At 46.3% G+C, this 18320-nt stretch overlaps 1 protein-coding gene across 1 annotated transcript in view; it reads right to left on the bottom strand.

Moving 5' to 3' along the window:
* The window catches only part of LOC142312328 (uncharacterized), a 133792-nt gene extending 131102 nt beyond the window's left edge, over positions 1–2690 (bottom strand). The window contains exon 1 of the mRNA XM_075351259.1: positions 2573–2690. Within this exon, the coding sequence (XP_075207374.1) occupies positions 2573–2596 (24 nt within the window). The 5' untranslated portion in view covers positions 2597–2690. The remainder of the gene's footprint in view (positions 1–2572) is intronic.
* Between the last annotated feature and the right edge of the window lie 15630 nt (positions 2691–18320).

The following is an 18320-nucleotide window of genomic DNA, read 5'->3' as shown; positions in this document are numbered from 1 at the left end:
TTCACACTGCACTCTTGACAAATTTTCAGCTCAACGGACATTGCATCAGTCCCGGTCGCCTCACTCTGCTTTCTATCCTCTCCCTTCTCTGCACTACCCCCATTTCTCTAGACTCTGTGACTTCCTCTTGTTTGAATATCTTCTCCTTGATTTATCGTTTTATTGTTTTTTTAAGTGATTATCTATGTTCCATTTCTACCATCCATAGAATGTTGCGAAGCCGGCGAAGGCTTGGTCTAGCATTAACTTCTGATCTGTTTCATTTGCAATAGTATGGATGTATGTTCTAATTTTGTATTTCCTGGAAAATTAATAAAATCTTAAATTGGAAAATGAACGACGTGACACAGATCACCGATTTTTGACAGTTTCACGCTCGTTCATCTTCTCTCCTAGGCTTTACACGTTGCGACGTCGTTACCGGCGCCGGATGTGCGTCACTTTGTCAATTTGACCCCGACTATATCGCAGTAGCGATGTCGCAACGTGAAAAGTACCCCTTAGTCTACTTGGCTGCTGTAATGATGAGCAAAATAACAGCCATGACCATTGCATCATGTATACTGTGAGGCCAGTGATGGGCTGCAGCGCTCACATGTTGTATATGGCACATTATGGCTGCAGTCAAGTACAGAAAGGCTGGAGATAAGCACTGGAGCAGCAGGAGCTGTGACTGGTAAATAATTCTCTTAATCAAATACTTCCCCCAGCACCGGGAGGTGGTGACCCTAAATTCTAGATTAACACCGTGCATCACTATATAGGTGCTCTGGAGATAAATATAGTAGTCTCAAGGAGGAACTACGGCACCTTACCCCAAGGGGAGGAAAAGAACAAGAAAAAGAAAAACGTCCTTGCAGTCAAATAAATTTTATTGGTGTACAAGTTGAAAAAAAATGGTCAATCTAACATATTGATCAGTCTGAAAAATGACGCTTCAGCCTATTCGGCTTTCATCAGACAGGGCTTAATTGGGTCTCTTACAGTGAAGGTGAGTAGTACCCAGGGGGGGGGGCAGCCAGACGCTTCTCAACCAACCGTTACTTGGTTGGGATGGAGCCAAAATAATGATAGCACTTAAAGATATGTAATGAAATGCCCAGGAAGGATGTATTTTTATAATATGCGGGTCTGCGATGGAATACCGTCACACGATTTGAAACCTGTTAATTAGATCAGACTCAGGAGCCCGACTGCACAGCGGGACACATGTGATCAGCACATTTGGCAGCAGACCTTGCTCCTGCCCTTCAGGGCCTTTCATTATATGTCCTCATAGTTTGTACAGCAGGCTGCCTTTTCTTAATATAAGCGGAGGTTCCTAATACTGAGGTCCACGCATGCTATAGCTCATATTCATCTTAACCTGCTTGATCTGCAGGCTGTTGTCCTTGTTAGGCATATTCAGCCTTAACAGCAGGCTCCTGAGTCTGATCTAATTAACAGGTTTCAAATCGTGTGACGGTATTCCGTCACAGACCCGCATATTATAAAAACACATCCTTCCTGGGCATTTCATTACATATCTTTAAGTGCTATCTTTATTTTGGCTCCATCCCAACCAAGTAACGGTTGGTTGAGAAGCGTCTGACTGCCCCCCCCCGGGTACTACTCACCTTCACTGTAAGAGACCCAATTAAGTCCTATTTGATGAAAGCCGAATAGGCTGAAACGTCATTTTTCAGACTGATCAATATGTTAGATTGACCTTTTTTTTTTTCAACTTGTACACCAATAAAATTTATTTGACTGCAAGGACGTTGTTTTTCTTTTTCTTGTTCTTTTCCTCCCCTTGGGGTAGTATGCCGGAGTTCCTCCTTGTGACCCTAAATCCTGCTCCAACGTCTATAAAAAGCCTAACTATTCTAAAGGCCCCTTAAGTCAAAGCTGGATGCATAGTAAGACATTAATGATGGCTGTAAAATACTTTGCCCATCTGTAACAAAGTCAGAAGGAAATCCACTAAGTACGTCCATAAGTAAGTTCTGCTAAGTGAATGTTCATAGAAGGTGAAATAACAGGTGACATACCGGCCTCCTGATCAATGCTGAGGGACGTAATGTAGTGGGGACAATTGTGTTATTTAGGAATTTCATAAATTTATCTGTAAATTTTACAAAAGTAAAGATTCACTTCTTAGTCCCACACTGTAGCAGCTGCTGAATGAGAAGAATCTGTGACTCCTCTGCATTTAGTGGTCACTACTCACCTGGACGGTTATCTGTAGGAATCTCCACTTTACTCCGCTCACATCTCTCTGGTGTTGTCCTCTTACTGGATAGACCTGGAGGAGACACATACAGGGACTGAATTCATTCCTTACATACAGATAATTATAGGCCGTGTGTATTTAGTCCTGTCTATTACCTGGTGATGTGAGGGGCTGGGGAACCTCCATCATGACGTCCTTGTACAGATCTTTGTGTCCTTCTAAATACTCCCACTCCTCCATGGAGAAATAGACAGTGACGTCCTGACACCTTATAGGAACCTGACACATACAATGATACCGTCACCCCCGATCCCTTCATAGCGTTACTGTATAATGTCCCAGCATTCCCAGCAGTGTCACCTCTCCAGTCAGCAGCTCAATCATCTTGTAGGTGAGTGCTAGGATCTTCTGGTCATTGATGCCCTCATGTATCGGGGGGTGAGGTGGAGGCCCCGTGATTGGGCTCAGGGGTCTTCCCCATCCCTCAGACACAGGGGCCTGACAGCGCTCACTAGAGGTCTTCTTCACTACTGTGTAATCCTGGTTATGGAGAGACACAGTAAGAAATCTCACTCCAGACATTTGCAGAGTCCTCACCTCTCCAGTTCTGTCCATCTGTTATTCCCATAGATAAGAATGGTGTAATGTGACGTCATCAGAATCTCTCACCTCTCCAGTAAGCCGGAAGAGGATCTCTAGGGTGAGGTGTAATATCCTCTCCGCCATCTTGTCCCTGTCCATATCCATCCTTCACGGGGCAATCAGGAGAATTCTCTTCTATAGAGCGATTGTTCTCCCCCAGCATCTAATGTGTATGGAGCCTGAGCCCAGTAATGGGGAATCTCCACACACCTCCTCCTGCAGGGTTGCGTCTAGATCAGAGTTGATTTTTTGTGGTCCTCAAAAAATCAACTCTGATCTAGCTGCTTCAGTAGTGAGCCGGCTATATCGGAGTTGATTTTTTGAGGCCTCATTTTTTCCACTCTGATTTAGCCGGCTCACCACTGAAGTGTCTAGATCAGAGTGGGTTTTTTGTGGTCCTCATTTTTTCCACTCTGATCTAGCCGGTTCACTGCTGAAGTGTCTAGATCAGAGTTGATTTCTTGAGGCCTCGCTGTAGTCACATGTTTTTGGTCACCTCATTTTATCCACTCCGTTCTAGCTGCTTCACCAGTGAGGTGTCTAGATCAGAGTTGATTTTTTGATGATCTCTGTGATCTTTTCTCCATACAGCACAGTTCAGTTTCTACAGCAGGGGCTGGAATCAGATTTATAATTGGAATGATTTCATGTTTTTATTTATTAGATGCTCACACTGTTATATTTATTATTTTTTTCCAAAGGGCAAATTTTTATTTTCATTATTATTATAACTTACATTTTATTATTATTTTTTACAATATAAATAATGACACACAGCGCTGATTGTTCAGTTTTGCTGGAATTTTAATTTTACCGTATTTCCACAAGTCGTGGCCGCAGGACTGACATTGAAAGAGTGGGCGGAGCCTCACAAGGAAAAACGGAACCGCGCAGCTGACAGTCTTCATAACTTACCATATTGGATCAGAGTGGATTTTTTGAGGATCTCTCTGTAGCCTTCATTATGTACATTTGGTACTGAAGTGACTGAAATTCAGTTTTTTGAAGAGTGGGAGGAGCCTCACGGCGAAAAACGTAACAGAGCGCAGCCGAGAAAGTGCTTATAATTTCACACATTGTGTCGTAGTGGATTTTTTGAGGACCTCATTTTAGCCACTACATTAGGTACATTTGGTACTGAGGTGACTGCAATGGATTTTTTCGAAGAGTGGGAGGAGCCTCAAAGCAAAAAGCGTAACAGTGCGCAGCTGAAAGTCCTCATAATATCCACATTGTGTCGTAGTGGATTTTTTGAGGACCTCAAAAAAGCCACTCCGTTCTAGCTGCTTCAGTAGTGAGCCGTCTATATCAGAGTGGATTTTTTGAGGACCTCATTTTAGCCACTACATTAGGTACATTTGGTACTGAGGTGACTGCAATGGATTTTTTCGAAGAGTGGGAGGAGCCTCAAAGCAAAAAGCGTAACAGTGCGCAGCTGAAAGTCCTCATAATATCCACATTGTGTCGTAGTGGATTTTTTGAGGACCTCAAAAAAGCCACTCCGTTCTAGCTGCTTCAGTAGTGAGCCGTCTATATCAGAGTGGATTTTTTGAGGACCTCATTTTAGCCACTACATTATGTACATTTGGTACTGAGGTGACTGCAATGGATTTTTTCGAAGAGTGGGAGGAGCCTCAAAGCAAAAAGCGTAATAGTGCGCAGCTGAAAGTCCTCATAATATCCACATTGTGTCGTAGTGGATTTTTTGAGGACCTCAAAAAAGCCACTCCGTTCTAGCTGCTTCAGTAGTGAGCCGTCTATATCAGAGTGGATTTTTTGAGGACCTCATTTTAGCCACTACATTATGTACATTTGGTACTGAGGTGACTGCAATGGATTTTTTCGAAGAGTGGGAGGAGCCTCAAAGCAAAAAGCGTAACAGAGCGCAGCTGAAAGTCCTCATAATATCCACATTGTGTCGTAGTGGATTTTTTGAGGACCTCAAAAAAGCCACTCCGTTCTAGCTGCTTCAGTAGTGAGCCGTCTATATCAGAGTGGATTTTTTGAGGACCTCATTTTAGCCACTACATTATGTACATTTGGTACTGAGGTGACTGCAATGGATTTTTTCGAAGAGTGGGAGGAGCCTCAAAGCAAAAAGCGTAACAGAGCGCAGCTGAAAGTCCTCATAATATCCACATTGTGTCGTAGTGGATTTTTTGAGGACCTCAAAAAAGCCACTCCGTTCTAGCTGCTTCAGTAGTGAGCCGTCTATATCAGAGTGGATTTTTTGAGGACCTCATTTTAGCCACTACATTATGTACATTTGGTACTGAGGTGACTGCAGTGGATTTTTTCGAAGAGTGGGAGGAGCCTCAAAGCAAAAAGCGTAACAGTGCGCAGCTGAAAGTCCTCATAATATCCACATTGTGTCGTAGTGGATTTTTTGAGGACCTCAAAAAAGCCACTCCGTTCTAGCTGCTTCAGTAGTGAGCCGTCTATATCAGAGTGGATTTTTTGAGGACCTCATTTTAGCCACTACATTATGTACATTTGGTACTGAGTTGACTGCAATGGATTTTTTCGAAGAGTGGGAGGAGCCTCAAAGCAAAAAGCGTAACAGTGCGCAGCTGAAAGTCCTCATAATATCCACATTGTGTCGTAGTGGATTTTTTGAGGACCTCAAAAAAGCCACTCCGTTCTAGCTGCTTCAGTAGTGAGCCGTCTATATCAGAGTGGATTTTTTGAGGACCTCATTTTAGCCACTACATTAGGTACATTTGGTACTGAGGTGACTGCAATGGATTTTTTCGAAGAGTGGGAGGAGCCTCAAAGCAAAAACCGTAACAGAGCGCAGCTGAAAGTCCTCATAATATCCACATTGTGTCGTAGTGGATTTTTTGAGGACCTCATTTTAGCCACTCTGTTTTAGGTGATTCAGCAGTGAGCCGTCTAGATCAGAGTGGATATTTTGAGCACCTTATTTTTGCCACTCTATTCTAGATGATTCACTAGTGAGCTGTCTAGATTGGGCCCGTGAGTCACTGTGGCCCCGTGGACCTCCTGCCGACGATCGTACTTTCATTTATATCGGCATCACCATCACAGATGCCAATACAATTGAAAGGAACAATGCGAGGAGGAGCAGAACACTCTATTTCTAATCATTCTACTACTATGTGTCTGTGAGACACTGATGTTTCAGCATGGAGGACTGCGGTTTCTAGAGATGAGCGAGCCTCTGAAGGCTCCGTTCGAGGTGCCGTTCGACGAACCGTTTGACGAACCTCTCGAACCCCATTGAAAACAATGGGAGGCAAACACCTAAAAACACATAGAAAACACCTTCAAAGGTGTCCAAAAGGTGACAAACAACTCACAACATACCACAAACACATGGGAAAGTGACAAGGACATATACTCATGCGAAAACGAAACAGCTGGACGAGGAAAAAGAGGAGGAGACACAGATATAGGCATGGCACGCCCTTCTAAAATCATGTAAAACACAGCAAAGGGACTCTAAGCAGAGTCTCCCTTTTTTCCAAAAATTGGGCCACACACACCCCTTCAGTGGCATCACTTGTGCCCCAGTTGCAAACTTGACCTGTTGATTTGCATCAAGCACATTCAAAAATACGCCAGCCTTAACTGTCTTCAGGATGACACCTGGGTAGGTAGCAAAGTCCTTGCTGAACTATGACTTGTTCATCTTGGATCATTTTTAAAAACACAGCAAGGGGACTCCAAGCGGAGTCTCCCTTTTTTCCAAAAATTGGGCCCCACACACACCACTTCAGTGGCATCACTTGTGCCCTAGTTGTAAACTTCACATGTTGACTTGCATCAAGCACAATCCAAATCCACAAGCCTTTACTCTCCCCAGGATGACACCGGGGTAGCAAAGTCCTTGCTGATCCATGACTTGTTCATCTTGATGAACGTTAGTCTGTCCACATTGTCACTGGACAGACGCGTGCGCTTATCTGTCAGCACACACCCAGCAGCACTGAAGACACATTCAGAGACATCGCTGGCCGCGGGACATGACAAGATCTCCAAGGCGTAAGTGGAGAGCTCTGGCCATTTTTCAAGATTTGAAGCCCAAAATGAGCAAGGCTCCATTTGCAAAGTCATGGCATCGATGTTCATTTGGAGATACTCCTGTATCATCCTCTCCAGCCATTGACTATGTGTCAGACTTCTTGTCTCTGGTGGCCTTGCAAAGGAGGGTCTAAAAAATTATGAAACGATTCAATAAAACTGCTGTTACCACCAGATACGGTGCTGCTGGTACGGTTTGACTGTTGATGACGAGACAGTCCCCTGTTTGTCAAGTTACAACTGGGAGATTCACTCCCTGCACCTGCACGGTTGTTTGGTGGAAAAGCCGAGCTAAGATCGAGTAACAGCTTCTGCTGATACTCCTGCATACGTGCGTCCCTTTCTATGGCTGGAATTATTTTGCAAAACTTGGACTTGTACCGGGGATCTAAGAGTGTGGCAAGCCAGTAGTCATCATTACTTCTAATTCGGACAATCCGAGGGTCATGTTGAAGGTAGTGCAGCAAGAAGGCACTCATGTGTCTTGCGCATCCCTGCGGACCAAGTCCTTGCTGTGTTGGTGGCGGCGAGGTGATAACCATGCTGCCTTCCTCTGACATATCCTCCCAACCTCGAACAACCGAAATTTGACCAAGGTCTCCCTCATCAGCTGAGTCTTCCATGCCCATCGACAGTTCGTCCTCCATTTCTTCATGGGCTCCTGCCCCTTCCTAAACAGTTTGGCTGCTACCATGCGCCCTTGTTAATCCCTCTCCCCCACTGTCCCATGCCTGCCGCCTTGGTGATGATGAACGTCTGGTCCTTGTAGATCTTGTTAACCCTTCCGTTGTCATGCTAATAATGGCATTGTCAGCGCTAAACATATTCGTCGCCATGTCGAAGCTGTGCAGAAGGGTGCATAGGTCCTTGATCTGAGACCACTCCATCAGCGTGATCTGCCCCACCTCTGCATCTCGTTGGCCCAGGCTATACGTCATAACGTATTGCACCAGGGCTCGGCGGTGCTGCCACAGTCGCTGTAACATGTGGAGAGTCGAATTCCAGCGTGTCGTCACATCGCATTTCAGGCGATGAACCAGCAGGCCGAAAGACCTCTGCAGCGATGCAAGTCGGTCAGCTGCGGCGGTTGAACGGCGGAAGTGAGCAGAGAGTGACCGTGCCCTGTGCAGAAGCCCATCTAAGTCGGGATAGTGGGTGAAAAATTGCTGGACAACAAGGTTCAAAATGTGAGCCATACAAGGCACGTGTGTCACCTTGCCCCGGCGAGGGGCCGCACCCAGGTTTGCAGCATTGTCGCACACGGCCTTACCTGGCTGCAGGTTGAGTGGAGACAACCATTTACGAAACTCTGAGTGCAGAGCTGACCACAACTCCTCAGCTGTGTGACTCTTATTTCCCAGACATTTCAACGTAAAGACCGCCTGATGCCGTTGAGCTCTACTGCCAGCATAGTAAGGAGGTGTGTGGGATTCCTTGTGCACAGTTACAACGCGGGTGGCCTGACCACACAGGCTTTGGGCGGAGGTGGAGGACCCAGATGAGGTTGAGGAGGCAGAAGCAGTGGAGGAACTTCGACATACAGAGGATTGACGCACAAGTCGTGGGGACGGCAAGACTTGTTCAGCAGACCCCTCACCATCTCTCACCATAGTTACCCAGTGCCCAGTCAGCGACATGTAACGCTCATGTCCATGCTTACTGGTCCAAGTATCGGTGGGGAAATGCACCCTGTCACACACAGAGTTTCTCAAGGAAGCGGCGATGTTGTGTGCGACATGCTGGTGTAGCGCAGGCATACCTTTCTTGGAGAAGTAGTGGCGACTGGGCATCTGGCACTGTGGCACTGCGACTGATATAAGGTCTTGAAAATCCTCTGTGTCCACCAGGTGGAAAGGCAGCATTTCGGTAGCCAAGAGCTTACAGAGGGTGAAAGTCAACCTCTTAGCTTTGTCATGGCTCGGAAGAAATGGCCTTTTATTTGTCCACATCTGAGGGACCGAGATCTGGCTGCTGTGTGGAGACGGTGGTGAGTAGGGTGTCCCTGGAAAACTGCAGATCTGTGAGGAAAGTGCAGGCGGAGACATGATGTTGCCTTCATCCAAAGTTGATGCTCTCGATGTCTGAGAGAGCTCTACACCAGCACTTGTTTCCCCTTCCAAACCAACTGACAACCTGCCAAGCAAACTGGCTGTTGCGGTTAAAGAGGTGGAAGATCTGCGTGGAAAAACATGTGTGACAGCTGTCCCCACAGTCATAGAAGATGAAGGGCGCGCAGAGGAATTTGAAGGGGCAGGCGGTGGTTGGCTCGCTCCGCTAGGCCGCATTGCAGCACGGTGAGCTTCCCACTGGGACTTATGCTTGTTATTCATGTGACGATTCATGGAAGAAGTTGTCAAACTGGTGAGGTTTTGGCCTTTACTTATAGATTGGTGACAAATTTTACAGATCACATGATTTGGGAGATCCTTTGCAAGGTCAAAAAAGGACCCGGCTAGGCAAGGCTTAGAGGCCATGCGACCTGCAGAGCCACCCCGACTTGTGCTCAGAGGCAGAGTTGTGGCTGAGGATGCAGTTGTTGACGTGCTTCCAGTTCTCCGACTCTGTCCAGGAAGGCGCAAGGTAACTTCGTCATCAGTTGCATCCTCCTCCACCGCCTCTGGTGTCCTCCTCGAGTGCCTGACTGTGGGTTGACAGTAAGTGGGATCTAGAACTTCATTATCAAGTTAAGTTGTCATCCCAATCTGGTATCTGCGTCTCTTCGTCATCAGTATGTTCCTCATTGTCTCTACCAACAGGTGTTACAGTTTGGGAATGAGGGTCTACATTATGCTCAGAAACTTGGTCATCAAGGCCTGAATCAGACTCACAAAGCTTCTGGGCATCACTGCAGACCATTTCCTGGTCTGTACTCACTGTAGCTTGGCAACAGACCTCTGATTCCCAGAGGCTATAGTGTGACTGAACAGCTCTGCAGACTCAGCCATCTCTGTTACACCATACTCTTCAGGGCGGGTGGAGACTTGAGAGCTGGGAGAAAGCAAGTGCGATTGGGATGACAACTCAGAGGACTGTTGTTTTTTGGATGTTGAAGTTGAGGTGGAGGAGAGGCCACTTGTTGGAGCACTTGAGATCCATTCAAGCTTGTTTTTTTTTGTGCATCATCTACCTTTGTTACAGTTGTTCGGTTCCGTAAAAAAGGAAGCACATCGGATTGTCCACGGAAAGTAGTAGACATCTTACTTTTGCTGGAAGATGGCATTTCTTCAGCAGATGTTAATGTAGCTTTCCCACCTACCCCACGGACACAAACTTTTTTTCCTTTTCCAACACGCCTGTTCCCCTTTCCACCAGCATCTGTCCTTTTGCCACTCATTTTGTTAACGAAAAGATTGGACACTTAAAATGTGGTAGCAAAAATGGAGAGGTGCTGTAGATTGCAGCGGTGGTCTAGCTTTATTGACAGCTGAAGAACCAACACTGACTATCCCAGACAATTTTAATATGCCCCTAACAGTGGCAGCACAGTTTGCAAATAGAATTGTGTGGGAAAAATGGGCAGTTGGGTAGAATGCCCGGGTGCTGTGGGTAGCAGGACAGCAAAGGGACACTAACGTAGTATTCCAGACACTTTTAGGATGGCACAAAAAGTGTCAGCTCTTTGGTCAAATAAAATAGCATGGCAAAAATGGGCAGGTGGGTATAATGCACGGGTGCTGTGGGTAGCAGGACAGCAAAGGAACACTAAGGCGGGCTTTGCACGTTGCGACATCGCAAGCCGATGCTGCGATGTCGCACGCGATAGTCCCCGCCCCCGTCGCAGGTACGATATCGTGTGATAGCTGGCGTAGCAAAAATTATCGCTACGCCAGGTTCACGCGCACTCACCTGCCCTGCGACCGTCGCTCTGGCCGGCGACCCGCCTCCTTCCTAAGGGGGCGGGTCGTGCGGCGTCATAGCGACGTCACACGGCAGGCGGCCAATAGCGGCGGAGGGGCGGAGATGAGCAGGATGTGAACATCCTGCCCACCTCCTTCCTTCCGCATATCCTACGGAAGCCGCGGTGACGCCGGTAGGAGATGTTCCTCGCTCCTGCGGCTTCACACACAGTGATGTGTGCTGCCGCAGGAACGAGGAACAACATCGGACCGTCGCGTCAGTGTAATTATGGATTACGCCGATGCTGCACCGATGATACGATTACGACGATTTTGCGCTCGTTAATCGTATCATCTAGGCTTTACACACTACGATGTCGCATGCGATGCCGGATGTGCGTCACTTTCAATTTGACCCCACCGACATCGCACCTGCGATGTCGTAGTGTGCAAAGCCGCCCTAAGGTACTATCTCAGACACTTTTAGGATGTCACAAAAAGTGTCAGCTCTTAGGGCAAATAAAATAGCATGGCAAAAATGGGCAGGTGGGTATAATGCACGGGTGCTGTAGGTAGCAAGACAGCAAAGGAACACTAAGGTAGTATTCCAGACACTTTTAGGATGGCACAAAAAGTGTCAGCTCCTTGGGCAAATAAAATAGCGTGGCAAAAATGTGCATGTGGGTAGAATGCACGGGTGCTCTGGGGAGCAGGACAGCAAAGGAAGCCTCACTTTCTATCCCTGCTAATGAAAAAATGCAGTAAGGAATTGCCTGAGCTGAGGTAGCCAGACGCTGTTATCTAAATCCCTATACCGCATTTGCACGGACATGCTTAGCAGCTATGGCTATGAATGCCTGTAAATCAGCCCTGAAAAGGGCTGAAATAACCAGCAGTCCCTAATCCCTAAAGCGCTGTGTAGATTGCACTGTATCTCTATAGCGCACACAGCAGCAGCAGCAGCAGCGTGAGCGGTGACTGTCACCCACACGCAGAAGACAGATAATAGCGGCGAAGGGGAAAATGGCCGTATCTTATAGGTTAAGGACATGTGACATGCACAGCCTATGACACATGCCCTTGCTTGTCTGGCAAAAATCAACTTAGCTGTGTTTGTGTCTGTGATTTGCTGACAGCTTGGAACGCTCCACTGCACGCTTAGGGGAAAAAAAAATTAATAAATGGTGATCGGCATTCTCTCAGCACTTTGCAGTAGCACAGATCTAAACCCCGTCCCCCCCGCACACTATAAGCTGAAATTTGATAATAGTGTGAATCACAGAGTGACTCACACTATTACAGTGAAAAGCCAGCTAGTAACTAGCTAGGCTTTTTGGTGATCGAACCGTTCTCGAACGTAACTCGAACTGTCGAGCTTTTAGCAAAAATCACTCGAACATGAAATTGGCGAACCTCGAACATCGCTCATCTCTAGCAGTGACGTCACTACTGCGCACTGATGTGCTAAAATGTCAGAGTGGCATAACAGTGGACACACGCTGAGGAGACTGGGGCAGTGGCTGAATGAGGAGAAGTGAGTATATTTGTGTATTTAATCAGGAATTCCAGAGGACTATGGGGAAGCATTTATTGGGGTTGCAAAATAGTATATGGGGCTGCATATTGTTAGGACCAGGATGACGGGTAGGCCCAGGAGGTGGATCCACTGGACTGAGCACCCAACCGAGGGCAAGGTGCCCGGTAGCCGAAGCACTACGGGTAGCAGGACAGTCCGTTCAGAGGAGTGGGTGTAGAAGTCCCTGGGATCACGGAGTCTCTGAAGGTAGTCCGGGTGACGGAGCGCAGGTTCGGAGGCCGAGATGATGTCAGGCAGGGTCCACAACCAGCGGAACGGGGAGATCGGTCACCGCACAGATCCAGGAATCGGAGACGGTAGGGACTGAGAAGATGGCGGACAGTCCGTTCGGGGTTCTGGAACCGTCAGGACCGGTTGGCGGGACAGGAGCGGCTCTACAAGAGAGATAGGTGAGTACGAGACAATGGCACAGGGAGACCTGACTCCTAGCTTAGCAAACACGAAGAACAGGCCCCGCCCACTTGGAAAGGAACCCCCTATATACCCTGTACCTGCATCTTCAATATCCTGTTGGAGGACACTGGCCCTTTAAGAAAAGGTCAATGACCGCGCGCACGCCCTAATGCGCATGCGCGAGGCCCGGGTGCCAGAAGCCAGAGCAGGATGCGGTGTACAGGAGGCAGGAGTGCCGGGCCGGCTCAGGACAGCAGACGGGCGCCGGGACCGGGGACCGGGTTGCCTGGAGGACGCAGGTGAGGGAGCATGGAGGCTGAGGAGCAGGGGACCGGGGAGCGTGGCACGGGAGTGGGGAAGCGAGGTCCGGGAGCGGGGGAGCGTGGCAGAGGAGCCGGGGAGCGTGGTAGAGGAGCCGGGGAGCGTGGCAGGGGAGCCGGGGAGCGTGGCAGGGGAACCGGGGAGCGTGGCACGGGCACCGGGGAGCATGGCACGGGCACCGGGGAGCGTGACACATATAACTATATGTTGGCGCACAATATTATATTGGGGCACACAATATGGTGGTGCACTATATGGGGGCTGCATACTAGTATATGGCAGAATATAAGGGGTGCAAACTACTATATGGAGGAATATAAGGCGTGTACTAAACTATATGAAGGAATATAAGGGGAGCATAATACTATATGGAGGAATATAAGGGGTGCATAATACTATATGCAGGAATATAAGGGGTGCATAATACTATATGAAGGATCCCTTTTACATGGAATATAGGGGTGCATTATACATGGAGGACTATGGAGCTGCATAATCCAATATGAAGAACTATGGGGTGCATTTTAATACATATAGGACTTAGGGGGTTGCATTATATGGAGGACTAATTGGGTTACCTTATACATGGACTTTAGGGGTGCATTATACAGTGCCTACAAGTAGTATTCAATCCCCTGCAGATTTAGCAGGTTTGATAAGATGCAAATAAGTTAGAGCCTGCAAACCTCAAACAAGAGCAGGATTTATTAACAGATGCATAAATCCTACAAACCAACAAGTTATGTTGCTCAGTTAAATTTTAATAAATTTTCAACATAAAAGTGTGGGTCAATTATTATTCAACCCCTAGGTTTAATATTTTGTGGAATAACCCTTGTTTGCAATTACAGCTAATAATCGTCTTTTATAAGACCTGATCAGGCCAGCACAGGTCTCTGGAGTTATCTTGGCCCACTCCTCCATGCAGATCTTCTCCAAGTTATCTAGGTTCTTTGGGTGTCTCATGTGGACTTTAATCTTGAGCTCCTTCCACAAGTTTTCAATTGGGTTAAGGTCAGGAGACTGACTAGGCCACTGCAACACCTTGATTTTTCCCTCTTGAACCAGGCCTTGGTTTTCATGGCTGTGAGCTTTGGGTCGTTGTCTTGTTGGAAGATGAAATGACGACCCATCTTAAGATCCTTGATGGAGGAGCGGAGGTTCTTGGCCAAAATCTCCAGGTAGGCCGTGCTATCCATCTTCCCATGGATGCGGACCAGATGGCCAGGCCCCTTGGCTGAGAAACAGCCCCACAGCATGATGCTGCCATCACCATGCTTGACTGTAGGGATGGTATTCTTGGGGTCGTATGCAGTGCCATCCAGTCTCCAAACGTCACGTATGTGGTTGGCACCAAAGATCTCGATCTTGGTCTCATCAGACCAGAGAACCTTGAACCAGTCTTCCCGGAGCTCCTTCCTTGTTGTCCTTGGGTTAGCCTTGACTCTTCAGACAAGCCTAGCCTCGGCACGGGTGGAAACTTTCAAAGGCTGTCCAGGCCGTGGAAGGCTAACAGTAGTTCCATAAGCCTTCCACTTCCGGATGATGCTCCCAACAATGGAGACAGGTAGGCCAAACTCCTTGGAAAGGGTTTAGTACCCCTTGCCAGCCTTGTGACCCTCCACGATCTTGTCTCTGATGGCCTTGGAATGCTCCTTTGTCTTTCCCATGTTGACTATGTATGAGTGCTGTTCACAAGTTTGGGGAGGGTCTTAATTAGTCAGAAAAGGCTGGAAAAAGAGATAATTAATCCAAACATGTGAAGCTCATTGTTCTTTGTGCCTGAAATACTTCTTAATACTTTAGGGGAACCAAACAGTTCTGGTGGTTTGAGGGGTTGAATAATAAATGACCCTCTGAATAAACTTTTCACAATTTAAAAAAAAAATAAAAAAAGAAATAACATTCTTTTTTGCTGCATTTCACACTTCCAGGCTGATCTACAGTCCAAATGTCACAATGCCAAGTTAATTCCGAATGTGTAAACCTGCTAAATCTGCAGGGGGTTGAATACTACTTGTAGGCACTGTATATGGAGGATTATAGGGTTGCATAATACAATATGAAGGACTATGGGGATGCGTTATAATACATATAGGATTATGGGGGCTGCATTATATGAGGACTAATGGCGTTACCTTATACATGGACAATAGGGCTGCATTAGAATACATTAAGGACTATGGGGTGAATAATACAATACACTGTGTGCAGAATTATTAGGCAAATTAGTATTTTGATCACATGATACTTTTTCTACATGTTGTCCTACTCCAAGCTGTATAGTGAAAGCCAACTGCCAATGAAGTAAATCAGGTGATGTGCATCTCTGTAATGAGGAGGGGTGCGGTGTAATGACATCAAAACCCTATATAAGGTGTGCTTAATTATTAGGCAACTTCCTTTCCTTTGACAAAATGGGTCAGAAGAGAGATTTGACGGGCTCTGAAAAGTCTAAAATTGTGAGATGTCTTGCAGAGGGATGTAGCAGTCTTGAAATTGCCAAACCTTTGAAGCGTGATCACCTAACAATCAAGCGTTTCATGTCAAATAGCCAACAGGGTCGCAAGAAGCGTTCTGGGACAAAAAGGCACAAAATAACTGCCCATGAATTGAGGAAAATCAAGATGCCATTTGCCACCAGTTTGGCCATATTTCACAGCTGCAACGTTACTGGAGTATCAAAAAGCACAAGGTGTGCCATACTCAGGGACATGGCCAAGGTAAGGAAGGCTGATAAACCACCACCTCTGACCAAGAAACATAAGATAAAACGTCAAGGCTGGGCCAAGAAATATCTTAAGACTGATTTTTCAAAGGTTTTATGGACTGATGAAATGAGAGTGACTCTTGATGGGCAGATGGATGGGCCAGAGGCTGGATCAGTAAAGGGCAGAGAGCTCCGCTCCGACTCAGACACCAGCAAGGTGGAGGTGGGTACTGGTATGGGCTGGGATCATCAAAGATCAACTTGTGTGACCTTTTCGGGTTGAGAATGGAGTGAAGCTCAACTCCCAGACCTACTGCCAGTTTTTGGAAGACAACTTCTTCAAGCAGTGGTACAGGAAGAAATCAGTATCGTTCAAGAAAAACATGATTTTCATGCAGGACAATGCTCCATCACATGCATCCAACTACTCCACAGCGTGGCTGGCCAGTAAAGGTCTAAAAGATGAAAAAATAATGACATGGCCCCCTTGTTCACCTGATCTGAACCCCATAGAGAATCTGTGGTCCCTCATAAAATGTGAGATCTACAGGGAAAGAAAACAGTCCACCTCTGGGAGCAGTGTCTGGAGGCTGTGGTGGCTGGAGGCTGTGGTTACTGGAGGCTGTGGTGTCTGGAGGCTGTGGTGTCTGGAGGCTGTGGCGGCTGCTGCACGCAATGCTGAGTGTAAACAGATCAAGCAATGACAGAATCTATGGATAGTCGGCTGTTAAGTGTCATCATAAAGAAAGGGGGCTATATTGGTCACTAATTTTTTGTGGGTTTTTTTGCATGTCAGAAATGTTTATTTCTAAATTTTGTGCAGTTATATTGGTTTACCTGGTGAAAATAAACAAGTGAGATAGGAATAGATTTGGTTTTTATTAAGTTGCCTAATAATTCTGCACAGTAATAGTTACCCGCACAGACAGATATCCTCCTAAGGCTATGTGTCCACGAGAGAATGTAGCTGCGGATTTTTCTGCATCAAAATCCGCAGCTTTCCCGCAAAATCCGCACCTTTTCAAAGGTGCGGATTTGCCGTGGATTTACCGCGTAATTGCCGCGGATTTGATGCGGATTTTTTTTTCCCAATTTTAAAGCCAAAATCCGGATGAAAAGCCGCAACAATAATTGACATGTTGCAGATTTTTCCGGACCAAAATCCGCACGAAATCCGCTGCGGAAAAATCCACAGCATGGACACAGCATTTCCAAAATGCCATAGAAATGGCTGGGAAGTGCCGGTGCTGCAGATTTTCGTGAAATCCGCGGCTTTTCTGCGAGAAATCCGCGGCAAAATCCGTGCATTTTCCGCTGCGTGGACCTAAGATAGCCAAATCTAGCCTAAGATAGCCAAATCTAAAAAACCCCACTCCAACTGCCAAAAATATTAAGCTTTGATATTTATGAGTCTTTTGGGTGATTGAGAACATAGTTGTTGATCAATAATAGAAAAAAATCCTCTGAAATACAACTTGCCTAATAATTCTGCACACAGTGTATGAACGACTATGGTGACTGCATTATAATACATATAGGACTATGGGGGTGCATTATAATATATGGAAAACTATGGGGTGCAGTATAATATACAGTAAGGTCCAGAAATATTTGGACAGTGACACAAGTTTTGTTATTTTAGCTGTTTACAAAAACATGTTCAGAAATACAATTATATATATAATATGGGCTGAAAGTGCACACTCCCAGCTGCAATATGAGAGTTTTCACATCCAAATCGGAGAAAGGGTTTAGGAATCATAGCTCTGTAATGCATAGCCTCCTCTTTTTCAAGGGACCAAAAGTAATTGGACAAGGGACTCTAAGGGCTGCAATTAACTCTGAAGGCGTCTCCCTCGTTAACCTGTAATCAATGAAGTAGTTAAAAGGTCTGGGGTTGATTACAGGTGTGTGGTTTTGCATTTGGAAGCTGTTGCTGTGACCAGACAACATGCGGTCTAAGGAACTCTCAATTGAGGTGAAGCAGAACATCCTGAGGCTGAAAAAAAAAGAAAAAATCCATCAGAGAGATAGCAGACATGCTTGGAGTAGCAAAATCAACAGTCGGGTACATTCTGAGAAAAAAGGAATTGACTGGTAAGCTTGGGAACTCAAAAAGGCCTGGGCGTCCACGGATGACAACAGTGGTGGATGATCGCCGCATACTTTCTTTGGTGAAAAAGAACCCGTTCACAACATCAACTGAAGTCCAGAACACTCTCAGTGAAGTAGGTGTATCTGTCTCTAAGTCAACAGTAAAGAGAAGACTCCATGAAAGTAAATACAAAGGGTTCACATCTAGATGGAAACCATTCATCAATTCCAAAAATAGACAGGCCAGAGTTAAATTTGCTGAAAAACACCTCATGAAGCCAGCTCAGTTCTGGAAAAGTATTCTATGGACAGATGAGACAAAGATCAACCTGTACCAGAATGATGGGAAGAAAAAAGTTTGGAGAAGAAAGGTAACGGCACATGATCCAAGGCACACCACATCCTCTGTAAAACATGGTGGAGGCAACGTGATCACGTGGTCACTTGTGTTTATTGATGACATAACAGCAG

This window comes from Anomaloglossus baeobatrachus, chromosome 5 (genome assembly GCF_048569485.1).
Source record: "Anomaloglossus baeobatrachus isolate aAnoBae1 chromosome 5, aAnoBae1.hap1, whole genome shotgun sequence".
Classification (NCBI taxonomy): Eukaryota; Metazoa; Chordata; class Amphibia; order Anura; family Aromobatidae; genus Anomaloglossus; species Anomaloglossus baeobatrachus.
This window is presented reverse-complemented; position numbering and strand designations above follow the sequence as displayed.